Below are 13,545 nucleotides of genomic sequence, written 5' to 3'. Positions count from 1 at the left end.
ACACGATGCTGATCATGTCCTGATTGCCAATTGTCAATGCCCTGACCGAGGAGGTTGTTTTTGCTTTGCCATGATGTTGATGTGCCATTTCACCTCAGGAGATGCATTCTTCAAGGAATGTGATAGACAACATGGAGACAGCCAAGAAACAGCTAGAGTCCTTTACAAACACGCTAACTCTGCTCCTTAAACAACTGGGTAAATTCACAATCCTGTTTTATTAAAAAATGTATCCTCGCAACCCTACATAGGACAAGCTGTTTGGAGGATGAACGGATTTATTTATTTTTATTTTATTTATTTATTTTTATTATATATATATATATATATATATTTTTTTTTTTTTTTTTTTTATTTTTTTTTATCCCTGCAACCCTACATAGGGAAAGCTGTTTGGAGGATGAATTTTGTGTTGTTGTTTTGTTTTTTTCTGCTTTTTGTGTTGTGTATTTTGTTTTTTGATTTGTTCTGCTTTGTTTTACTTTATTTTCAATGTGCTTTTTATTTATATATTTTGTTTTTGCTTTGTTTTATTTTATTTTTAGTGTGCTTTTTATTTAAATATTTCTTTTTTTGCTTTGCTTTGTTTTATATTCATGTTTTGTTTCTTTGTTTTTCTCTCAAAAAGATGAAAAAATATATATATTCTTTTAATAAATGAATAATCTCAAAATCATACTCTTCTCCCATTAATGTTGGCAGAAGCTAATGTGGTGCTGGAGAACTATGACCGTATCCTGAATGAGACAGCATCCCGTCTCCATGTTCTCGAGGCTGCTGTGGAGAGTCCGTCTCTCACCGGAAAGATCCAGATGCTTCGCAGCGCTGCACACGATCAAGAGAAACAGCTGCAAAATCTTGAACAGAACCTGCAGGACATACGAGAAGAAAGAGACAGTCTGACAGACATCGCCCAGAACTTGCCCAAAACATGCCCACAAAAAGGGCACTGAGCTGGTGGGAGGAAGAAGTCTATCAGTTGTCTAGTAATCAAGGAAAGCTATAGAAAGTGAACACACCTCTGAAATCCCCCTCTGTATTCTTCTTTCAGCTGTGTCTGTTATAAAAGCAATACTGAACATATAAATGACATTAAAATGTAAATTCTTTATAAACATGCATTTATTGTGAAGACAGAGTGACTTTATTTACTTATTTACTCTGGTGGTAAGAAGTCAAAAATGCAGGCGAATGCATTTATACACTAGCACTTTGAATTGAAATCACCTGTAGTTAAACATGTCAGCGTGATCATTATTGTGATTCTATATAGAATAACATTGAAATTAGGCTTGAATATTGATGTTTTGCAGACTTTATTATATTATGAAGTTTGCATGCAATGTACTGTAGTAAAATGCAACTTTCCCATACATTTACCTAAAACTAATGGGCATTCCTGTAATGATATAGTCCTTTTTTGGTCACTTGGGGGTGCCATCTACACAAATGAATCTGGTTGTTTTAATTTACACTGAGCTGCATCTCAGTGCATCTGCATCTGAGAAAACTGAGGATTTGGTTTTAAAGTCAGTAAATCAAGATCAAATAAACATATTGTGTCATGCTGCTTTCAATAGTGTGGTCATACATTGAACATCAGTGTGTTTACTTGTGAGCCTGTTGACATGCAACATTACTTATTTAATGTCTAACATGGCATATTAAATATTTATTGTTGTGCTTATTATCCATCTGTTCATAAATACTTGTTACAAAAGGAATTGGCTATGAATAGCTATAACCTTCCATTAATTGGAATATATTATCAACATGGATATCTGTGTGGCTATTGTTTGCTTCTTTTCAGTTTTGATGTTATCTTGGCTTATTGCATTAGTATGCTTCCTGTGAAGACTGAGCTTTTCATCTGTTATCTGACCCATTCACTGAGCTAATACCATTTAACTGTTCTACAGACACTTAGCTTATCTTCCATTTTAATACAAAGGGAACCATTTATGTCAAAAACAGAAAACCAAACTGATCAGTTCACACTTTAAGTCTATAACACACATTCATATTGCATCACAAACTTTAAACCTGCATTCATAACGACTGTCATATACAGATACTTATCAGTGATCAGTTACAGAGCTACATGTTTAACACTGATACACGGGCTCCATAAAGACACTATGTTTTAACAACAAAATACGATACTTAAAGCTGTAAAAGGGATAGTTCACCCAAAAATGAAAATGTTGGCCTTACTTACTGACCCTAAAGTTGTTCCAAACCATTATGAGTTTCTTTTTCTGTTGAACACAAAAGATATTTAAAGAATGTTGGGTGACCAGACAGTTTACAGCACCCATTGACTTCCATAGAAGAAGAAAAAACAGTATGAAAGTCAATGGGTGCCGTAAACTGCCTGGTTACCAACATTCTTTAAAATATCTTCTTTTGAGGTTTGAAACATGATGTAGATGATGACAAAACTTATTTTTTGGGGGTGAACATCCCTTTAAGTATAGCTGTCGAACCAAATGTTGTAGGTATCAAAGGCACATTATTGGAAGCAACAGTATTAAAATCTCTGTCTGATTAAATCCACCCTAGTCAAGTAAATTTATTTATCAAATGCACAACAATAAATCATGTAACAGTAATTGCACTAAATGAAATGTTTCTGACTGCAGGTCAGAGCAAAGACAAAATCACAGATATAAGCTGAGAGTTAACAAGTAAACGCCAAGATGAGAAAGATAGGAGACAAGAATAAAAAAATACTATAACTATGTATTTTAATAAGAGCGTAAAATTTTAAAAGTGCAATATTTGCAGCAGTGCAAATGCAATACAATACGATATGTGCAAAATTTACTATATCAAAAAATTCTATATTTAGAATTACAGCGTTCCCTTCGGCCTGCATTACCTCTCTTCACCACACGATGGCGTTTGTGGCTGCATTCCTGGCGCTGGCGGGCAGTGAGTGAGCGCATCATAGGGAGACCTGCGCGCCTGCGACTCTAACCAGCGTGAGATTCCTCTCTCTCCTCACAACCGACACGAGTGTTCATCTATCGCCAGTCTCTCCTCCTTCATTACCTCCTCTCGACCGTACCAGCATGCCTTCCAACCAGGATTTACAAGGTATATAGTTGTCGCTAATCTGTTTTTAGTAAACTGATGCTTTATTTACGCGCGAAGCATGTTTTTGTTCTGTGCGCGTGTGTGTGCGTCGTTAGCGGCCGACTGTCCTTATCTCATGCCTGCAAGTGCACCAGACAACCTGGATAAAACATCCAGACGGGTGTATAACGGTCGCTATGTCTCATTTTTCAGGCGGGAAAACCTTCGGGTTGCTCAAAGCACAGCAGAGGGAGAAGCTGGAAGAAATCAATAAGGTAAATAAGCTAACGTTGATAGGTTATTTTTGTCTCAATCTGGAAGCGAGTTTATTTCATTGGCATTGAACCGCCTCCATTCAAGCTTGTGTTCCCAAACGCTTTGTCTGTAAACATCAGTGATATTTTTAATTTGACTTCCCTTCTTCACCGTGGTCACTGTTAAATGTTATTTTGGACAGCAGCGGAATTGTTAAGCTCGGTTTTACAGCAACATGACCTAATTTAGTTAGACAGCTCGACCACATTAAGCCGCAGATCATTTCACAATCTAGAGCAAGGCAGTGTCTCAACCTATGAGCTGCCTACGAAGTCAGGATTTTCTCCATATTTCTGCTGCATGCACGAGACTGTGAAAATGATCAAAATCGCTGTCTCGGTATAGCTAGGCTAACGTTAATTAGGATTTGAGAGACATCTCTGCTCAGCTCAGCCCGCCCGTGAGTCATCCACAACTGCGTTAAAGGGATACTCCACTTTTTTCGGAAATATGCTCATTTTACATCTCCCCCAGAGGTAAACAGTTGAGTTTTACCGTTTTAGAATCCATTCAGCCGATCTCCGGGTCTGACGGTACCACTTTTAGCATAGCTTAGCACAGATCATTGATTCTGATGAGTCCAGTAGCATTTCTTTCAAAATGACCAAAGAGTTTCAATATTTTTCCTATTTAAAACTTGACTCTTCTGTAGTTAAACCGTGTACTAAGATCGACGGAAAATGAAAAGTTGCGATTTTCTAAGCCTATATGACTAGGAACTACTCTCATTCCAGCGTAATAATCAAGGAACTGTGCGGCCGTACCATGGGTGCAGCAGGCGTAATGATATGACGCAGCGCCTGAAAATAGGTCTAATAGGTTAGACAAACTTAGTCCCGGTCACGTTGGAAGAAGTTACCGAGCTGCGGACTATTTTCAGGCGCAGCGTCATATCATTACGCCTGCTGCACCCATGGTACAGCCACACAGTTCCTTGATTATTACGCTGGAATGAGAGTAGTTCCTAGCCATATAGGCTTAGAAAATCGCAACTTTTCATTTTCCGTCGATCTTAGTACACGGTTTAACTACAGAAGAGTCAAGTTTTAAATAGGAAAAATATTGAAACTCTTTGGTCATTTTGAAAGAAATGCTACTGGACTCATCAGAATCAATGATCTGTGCTAAGCTATGCTAAAAGTGGTACCGTCAGACCCGGAGTTCGGCTGAATGGATTCTAAAACGGTAAAACTCAACTGTTTAACTCTGGGGGAGATGTAAAATGAGCTTATTTCCAAAAAAAGTGGAGTATCCCTTTAAAGGGTTAGTTCACCCAAATTTGAAAATTATCCCATTATTAATTCACCCTCAAGCCATTCTAGGTGTATATGACTTTATTCTTTCAGCCAAACACAATCGGAGTTATAATAAAAAATATCCTGGCTCTTCCAAGCTTTATAATGGGAGTAAATGATACTTGTTTTTTGAAGCCCAAAAAAGTGCATCCATCCATCATAAAAGTACTCCATTTGGCTTCAGTCGGTTAATAAAGGCCTTCTGAAGCGATGTGATGTGTGTTTTATGAGAAAAATTTCCATATTTAGACTATAACTTTATAAACTAGAATCTCTAGCTTCTGGACGCAAGTTCCGGTGGAAGAGTGACCTCTCACCCGACGCATGACGTAGGCCTATTGCCTAACGCGGAAACGCAGAGGATAGAGCAAAACAAAACACCAGTCCCTAATTAGAAGTCTAAAACGAGAATGTTTAAAGAGAAATGTTGAAGGAGCTTGAGTTTGTTGGCCAGCCATATTTGTTTGAAGCACGAGAGGCATCTACTCTCACCTAGCTTATGCTACAGTACTCCTACATCCTATGTCGGAACTTGACTCTCTCCTGAACGCGAGGACGGATGTTACCGGAAGCTTGTGATTACAGTTTAAAAGTTATAATTATGGGAATTTTTCTTACAAAATCGCGCCACTTCGCTTTAGAAGGCCTTTATTAACTTCCTGGAGCTGTATGGATTACTTTTATGATGGGTGGGTGTGCTTTTTTGGGCTTCAAAAAACAAGGTACCATTAACTGCCATTATAAAGCTGGGAAGAGCCAGGATATTTTTTAATATAGCTCCGATTGTGTTTGGCTGAAAGAAGAAAGTCATATACACCTAGGATGGCTTGACGGTGAGAGAATTATGGGATAATTTTCATTTTTGGGTGAACTAAACCATTAAATGTTCAAGGTTTCCCCTAGTTTGGCTGTCAGCCATTGTTCGGCCAAACTGGGTTTTGGATAACCCAGTCCAAAACTCAAGCCATTGGTTGAGCCAGTGCTGGCCGGGTCCAGCAGGATGTTCAAACAATCAGTAAGTTTATAGTTTTTTTGGGGGAATCAACATATAAATATGTACTTTAAGCATATTAAACTGAAAATATTTTAAAGTCACCATGAAATCCTAATTGACAATTCTTTTATTTTTAATGGAATATTGAATTATCTATTAGAAATGATTTATCCATGAACATCATTATTTAAAAATAAATAAATAAATAAAAATTATATTTATATATATATATATATATATATATATATATAATATTATATATAATTTTTTTTTTAATTAAAAATAGTGATAGGGTGGGAAGACCTGTCAATCACATCACAACAGAGCAATAGCAAACCCCAGTGATCAAGTCCTGCCCTACATTTTCACTTGGAAAATTTTGCCATTTCACTTGGATATATATGTCACAATGGGGATGAAAAGACTTCTGCAACTTCCATTTCATGTCAACTTGAACATTGTAAAAAAAAAAAAAGACATGTACTTAACATTTAAGCATAAGAGGTGAACTGGTCTTGGGCGTTTCAAACAATCCCAGACCTTTACGAAAATCCCAAGAGGCTTATTTTCTTGACCCGTGTTATTTTAAAGCTAATATTTAAAATCAGCTCTCTTTGAAGTGATAAGAGGCAGCGTGTCCCCCCGCAGCCGGCTGTCCCTGTGCTCTCAGACGGGAAACAGGTGTCTGTGATCCAGCATGAATAGGCCCATTATGTAGGAGAGAGATGGAGGAGTGGGCAGCAGTGGCATTTGAGCTGCAGTCTTAGCGGCTGCTCGCGCTCTCTCTCTCTCCCTCTCTCTCTCTCTCTCTCTCTCTCCCTCTCTCTCTCTCTGGCTGGAGGGAGTGACAGCTTGGTTTGGTCACATGGACATTTAGAAATGATGAGAAAATTGTCATGGTCTGGCCTACATCTGGAGCACTTAAATGCACAGTGTAGAGGGGAATCTCTGGAAACGGGTCAAGAGCATGTTACATTTTACATAAAACGGTAAATTATATTCAAAATGCATTTGAAGGCAATTTAGGGCGTTTTATTTTAAGTATTTTTTTATTTGTGACATGACATTTCAGCATGAAATGGAAATTCACAATCTAGCCTATTTTCTAAATGCATTTTTGATCTTACTGTAACTGGTAATGATTCATCCATACATGTTTCTTTTTTTTTCTTTTTTTTTGCTGTTTTTGTGCTTTATCAAAATGTCATTACTCAATCTTCTGGTGAAACAATATACTTTTCTGTGATGTATGCCAGACTTTTCCAATCAATTAGTCTGCATTAACCCCTCCCTTTTCTTACAATCACCCTCCAGCTCACTTTCAGATCTGCCTCCATCCTTTCAACAGTCTTTTCTCCTGTATTGTGTCAAAATACTTTCTCTACTTCTGTTACTTTGTGACTTTAAACACATTTCCCATTCAATTATCCTAAATAATATTCGTAATACCAATAATGGGTTATTCTCATTATTTTAGTACAGTAATGAAAATCATCCTGTCAGGACTATCTTTAAAAAAAAATTAATTAATAAATTATGGTACAGCATATTATGTGCTTAATATTAAATAAAATGTTTGTTTTTATTTATACAACAATGAAAATGATCTCTTTGCTTGCCTTATGGTAATTATAAATTGAGGGAAATGTGCTTAATTGTTATGAAAATAAAAATGCTTCTGTGCCATTTCTTTCTGTGAAATATAGGCTAATTTCTGTTGATATGTTCTTGACAGAAAGAATACTTATTTATGTGTGGTATAATAACCACAAAACATTGGAAAATGTATCTGTGGTGTAATTTATGCATGTTTTGTTTGCCTCAGTCAAAGGTGTTTAGGGCTGTCACGATAACTGTAATATTTTAATATCGTCCGCGATACTGACTAGACAACCACAGAGGATGGCAAGCAACCGCAATGTTCAAGTTTTTTTCTCTTTTTTTTCCCATCAGGCTATGCCCTTGTTTTACACTTCATGCATGTGTATTAGCCTAAATGTTAAATAAGTTAATAAGAGTGAGGATTTTTATTTAATTTTTTCTCCTGACAATTTTTTATTTAAGAGTTTGTTTAGCATTGTGATTTATACAGTCTCCATAGATTTGCACTAAACAAGCCTAAACAGACAGAGAGATGGATGGCGTGCGATTACCTGTCTGTCCTTCTTCAGGTCAAGGTCCCATGATTGGGGATTATGGCATCAGCACTGGTCAATGCTTGAATCTATGAAGTAAAGCATCAGCTTCAGTGCAACACATTGCTTGCTGATTGAGCCTTGTAAAGTGGCGCTCAAAGTTAATTTCAACACCTAGTTTAATTTATGAATGAAATTCATTTTTGAACGTATCACTTGAATGAACGGTTTTAATAACCCGTTCAAAGTCAGTCCCTTGCAGTCACCTTGTGGCGTAACCTGCACTGACTGACAGCCTGTCTAGAGCGCAATGAGACAAGCAGTGCTGATACTGGTAAAATATCAGTTTGTCTTAGAAAGCCTCTCGTCCAGTCAGATTCAAGGATCGTAGCTAATTGTTATACCAACGAGTCTATTGTCAGGTTTATGTTCTGTTACACCATGTCCCAACCAGACACGCGATAAAAGCTATCTTTTCCATGTGAATCAAAGTTGTTGTCCTAACTAGCCACAGTGGCGACACGCGATGATTCTATTTTAGAAATGGTTTCTATTTTTCTGCAACATCGCAGCTGGAACAACAACAATGATAATCTCAGGTACTGGTTATGTGCTTTATTTAATGTTAAAAGCATTTAATGTGAGTTTGAATATCATTTTGTGTGTCTTTTATAGCCGTACTGAAAGCAACAATAGACCATTCACCTCAGATCTTCAAAATAAATAAAAGAAAAAAAGAAAGTTCAAACTGTCAACTCTGTGTATTTTATGACAAATATTGTATCAGTAACTCAGTATGTATTTTAATAATGTTAAAATGGTGTAGTGTTCATGAATTTGATCATTATCCATTTCGTTGCGAGTGCCGGGAGCTTGCCGAGAGAGCTCGCCCACATGTTCTTTGATTTTTGATTGACTTAATCGCGTCTCACCTAGTGTGGACAGACAAATTGTTTGTCGCTGAAATCTTATCGCATCGCGTCTGGATAGGACACAGTGTTATGTGGACCCTTATTTTGACATTCTGTTCTTTCTTTTAGTTTCTGTTTCCCACTCTGTTTAGTTTCAGTTCCATTAGTTACTGATGATGTTCTCATTTATTTCTATAGTTCCTTGTTTCATCTGTGTCTAGTTTAGTTTCCTTTGTTGCACCCCCTGCCCTATAGTTTTAGCCCTGTTTCTCGGTTGTTTTTGTCAGTTCTCGGTATGCATGGTGTGGTTTGCGTCATTCTCTTGCCTGTTCATTCAGAGGGTTTGGATTATTAATAAAGGCGGTTTTATTTTTAAATTTTTTTTTGGAATCACCTTCGTCTTTGTGCTTGCTGACCACAACGTAACCCTTATTTATATGGGGGGAAAATGGCTATAATATCAAATATTGCAATATTGAGCCACACAAAATTACACAAAATAAATATTGCTTACTAATCTGAGGTCTCAATTACTGAAATACTGCAGACCAGTGAAAAGCAAACAGTGAGCGTATCAAATGAAACAAACTCACAGTTTCGAGTTTTGGTGTGAAAGAATATTGATGTTTAGTCGTGACTGAGGTAGAAGGCGGCACTTAAGCTCTTCATCTCTCAGTGTGACTCAGAAGGCTGATTCTCACAGCATAGTTTTCATCGTGCTGATGAGTCATAATTAAATGTTCTAGGTTGCTTGATGCTCCTTGGGAACATATAGATCCACACACATGCTGTTTGCTGTTAAAGCCTTCACTTAGTCAGCAGCATCTCCCACCACCCATAATCAAAATCCACTCAAACACGCACCCACACACACTGTGTGATCGCCCTTATACTCATACACACACTCTCTTTAATGCTTCACTGATAGTGAAGTCCCATATCACGCGTGTGGATCTTTGATTTATGGGCCTCAGTCAGAATCTTGTCATGTCATAGATCATTAACAGAGATGGCAGAATAAACCGACCAGTGTTGTGTTAGTCTTTTAGTTCTGCTTTGTCCAGTTTTCCAATAACAGGAACTTTGAAAGGACTTTGAAAGTCCTTTTTGTTTTGTTATTGCTGCTGACATTAGCTAGCTGCCTGTGTTTATTAAGCATCTTTATCCTCTGACACTAATTCTCTTACAATTTTGGCCAAATTATTACCTATTACATAATTGCCATGGACCAGTGGTAGTTCGAAGGTGTTTACAAGCTGGAGTGAACCTTTCTGGAATGATGGCTTTGGCAAGCTGTTTCGAACTCCCTAAATGAACTTTGTTTTTCGGCCTGATTATGTTAGAAATATCACACCATGCAAAACTGACAAACGGAAAGGCATCCTGATCCCACAAAGCCTAGAAATATCAGAGAATTATCTGAAAAAGTTAATAAAATCTGAATTAATTTATATGGGCAATGGCTCTAAAATATTTACCCAGCTTGTTCTAATATATATTTAAAAATCCTCAGTTAAAAAAAGTCATACAGGTTCATTGGCAGAAAGGTATGAGAACCTTTAAGTCACTCATTAGGTAGTCTCAGCCTCAGACGACCGCTGACTAAACGTATGATGCAAATGGCACACTTAACTGGAAACACTTCAGGATTTCCGAAGTTGTCATCTGATTGGTTGAATTCTACAGGATGTCCGGGAGGTGTTGCGTTCTTTAACGGCCTGGAAACCAAGCCGTCGTGACACCAAACCCCCTCGTGGAAACCCCCCCCCCCCCCCCCCCCCCCTCAAACTGTGACAATGAGCGCTTACCAGAATCAAATAAATGCTGCATTTTCAAAAGTATGTGAAGTTTGCAGCTCCATTGTTGCAGTAAGCTTGAACTGAATAATTTGACTGAATAATTTATTAGATGCACGGCAGTCTGTTATCGTAGGGACATTGACTTTATCAAATAAAAAAAGAGTGGCAGACATTTAGGCCAAAGTGGAGAAGATAAAAATCTTTGTCATTTTCTTTGTTATAAAAAAAAAGAACAAAGATACATTGCATATACACAACATAATATACAAATGAAATAAACAGTGCTTTATTTTTTCAGCCACATTAGGTGTATTTAACTAGCATTCAAGAAGGGTATTAAATGAACAAATATAAAAAGAACTACATGGCCTTCACTGTATAAATTGTACATTGATTCTTATTAAAGCTACTATTAAAGTTCTCAGTCAAGAGCAGTGAGTTTGGATACTGTTTTGGATTGCCACACTCTTCAAAATATTATATTTTGCATTCAGCACAAGAAATAAATTAATACAGGTTTAACTGGCAAGGCTTAAGATATAATGGAAATAATTAACTTTTGTGAATTGCAGTGTCCCGTGAGTGTAGCTCTAACTCTGCGTTAACATATGTACGTCGCATTGTACAGTATGTTGAGACTGAGACGCCAGAACTGCCACTGATAGAATGGACTGTTGCACGATACTACAATGATTTCTTCAAAAGCAGATCGTGGAGACATTTTAATCGTCCACGATCAAAAATCGTGATATCGCACACCACTACATCCATGCAATAAATGCACGTTCTTAAAGGGATACTTCACCGTTTTTTCACATTAAACTGTTATTCTCTTAACTAAGACGAGTTGATACATACCTCTCTCGTCTCAGTGCGTGCAATCAATCGCTCTGGCGCGCGGCGACACTTTGATAGCACTTAGCTTAGCCCAGTTCATTCATTAGGTTCCTAACAGAGATGAAGTTAGAAGCGACCAAACACCTCCACGTTTTCCCTATTTAAATACAGTTACACGAGTAGTTACACGACCAAGTATGGTGACACAAAATAAAACGTGGCGCTTTTCTAAGCGGGTAAAAAGGATAACTATAATGTATGGCGGAATAGCACTTGGGAGCACTTCGACTCGGCGTAGTAAAAAGTCACGTTGGTTCTAATGACAGAAGGGAGAGGGGGGGAGGATTTTTCAGGAGTGCACGCACTGAGACGAGAGAGGTATGTATCAACTCGTCTTAGTTAAGGGAATAACATAGTTTAATATGAAAAAACGGTGAAGGCCTTTAAGGCGAGACACTGCAGGTGAAAAGGGTAAAAAAATAAACATAAAAAAAAAAAAATATCACCATGAAACTTCCTCAGTTGATTACTTACACAAGTATATAGACTTCAGTAAACAGACGGGAACTCTGCATGAATGCTAACTTCTTGGTAAATTCGGGAGAAACTTACCGCCGCAAGTTAACAAAATGTAATAAAATAAACATCTTAATGTATATTTTCAACGCTTTCCTTATAGCAGCTTGAAAGAACATATACTGAAGGAGTAAACTAGCCCAAAATCTCAAACCTGACCACTGCATGAAAAATCTATGTTTTTGCCTGCCGTGTCTCGCCTTAAATAAGCAAGGTGTTCTAGCGAATTTCAATTGCTCATGGCATGACCCATTTTAGTGCTAGCCAAACGACACTTTAAAGTCAGTCAGAGTAGAAATGTATGTTAATATTTACAAGCAAGTTAAAACTCTCTGTAATTTGGACCTTGATAGCACGCTAATATTTCTGCCGATTTTGAATCGTGATTGTCAGCCTCTGCTTTTCCGCTACACACTGTAGCTTGAGTGTATAACACCCCTCGCCGTTACTTTCAGCTGAGAAAAGAAAACATAGCCTTCTGCAATGTTCTGGTGTTCTTTTTTTTTTATTGGTTGGGTATTCTTCAGCCCTTTATCAAACTTCTTAACGCACAGCCCACCTTAGATTGTTTTTAATCAATGCACAAATCATAAAAAAAAACAGAAAAACACAATCTGTGCCTAAATTCTGATTGGGTGGGCAAGGCAGACATTTGGGTGGGCTCGGCCCATCCTTGCCCATGCCTAGATCCAGCCCTGTTCCTACAACTTAAATCGTTCCCAGTTCCTGTTGTGTGAACATGCCAAAAAGTGGGTACTTCCGCCATTAGTTATAAGAACTGTGAGAAGGTTCCTCTGGTGTGAAAGCCCCTAATGAAATGATCAGTTGTTTTCAATGCAGCCACATACTCATATGGGTCTTTATACATGTCAATATACAGCTGTCTTTGTTTTAGGTAGGGAATCATTATATTTGGGTGTCCATCAAAAAGTTTTAAAGGCACTGTTCTAGAGAATAAAACTACATGGTGGAGAATCGGCACTCTGCTTACACTCTGGTCTTCTGCCATGAGGAAGAACATCCATAATCATTTGATAATCATTCATCCACCCTGTCTTTTCCAGTTAGAGATCATGCTAACTTTTTCACTCTCTTTATTTGCAGGAGTTTATGGAAGATCAGAAGTACCGGGATGAGGAGGATTTACCAGAGAAGTTGGATTCTTTTAAAAGTAAGAGTTGCAAACTAAAAGGATAGATAATATTTTAAAAACACATTTTCTCCAATCTTTATATGCGCACGTTTAATTGTTTGTGGCGTGAATGCTAAGAGAGCTTGAGTGAGTGTTTAATCATGTGTGATTGACTTGCTTTCTTCATATGGTCTAGCAGGAATGTGCTGGTCTTGGCCCCTTGTTGTTTTAGCGCTAAGGGTTTTGGACATGTGCTTCTTGTGGGAGAGAAAATAACGGTGTGTGTGTGTGTGGGAAAGGACAACTGGAATGTAAACGAACAGTCCTCTGAGTCTTTTGGTCAAAGCTTAAATGTGGTTTTGCTTTTCTCTGTGCAAAACCCTCATGGTAACTTCAGCCACCTGAAACCTGAAGTCATCCTCCTGCTCTTTCTAATGTTAACCCTTCTCAAAAGATGACCCATTAAGGTTTGA

At 37.7% G+C, this 13,545-nt stretch overlaps 2 protein-coding genes across 2 annotated transcripts in view; both read left to right on the top strand.

Moving 5' to 3' along the window:
• Positions 1-2,549, top strand: part of lamc3 (laminin, gamma 3) — a 71,449-nt gene extending 68,900 nt beyond the window's left edge. The window contains exons 27-28 of the mRNA XM_084413933.1: positions 99-198; positions 703-2,549. Coding sequence (XP_084270059.1) covers positions 99-198; positions 703-953 — 351 coding nt within the window. The 3' untranslated portion in view covers positions 954-2,549. The remainder of the gene's footprint in view (positions 1-98; positions 199-702) is intronic.
• Positions 2,550-2,950: 401 nt separating this feature from the next.
• Positions 2,951-13,545, top strand: part of aif1l (allograft inflammatory factor 1-like) — an 18,336-nt gene continuing 7,741 nt past the window's right edge. Inside the window, exons 1-3 of the mRNA XM_084413786.1 lie at positions 2,951-3,099; positions 3,292-3,353; positions 13,045-13,111. Of these exons, the coding sequence (XP_084269912.1) occupies positions 3,075-3,099; positions 3,292-3,353; positions 13,045-13,111 (154 nt within the window). The 5' untranslated portion in view covers positions 2,951-3,074. The remainder of the gene's footprint in view (positions 3,100-3,291; positions 3,354-13,044; positions 13,112-13,545) is intronic.

This window comes from Rutilus rutilus (genome assembly GCF_951802725.1).
Source record: "Rutilus rutilus genome assembly, chromosome: 7".
Lineage (NCBI taxonomy): Eukaryota > Metazoa > Chordata > Actinopteri > Cypriniformes > Leuciscidae > Rutilus > Rutilus rutilus.
This window is presented reverse-complemented; position numbering and strand designations above follow the sequence as displayed.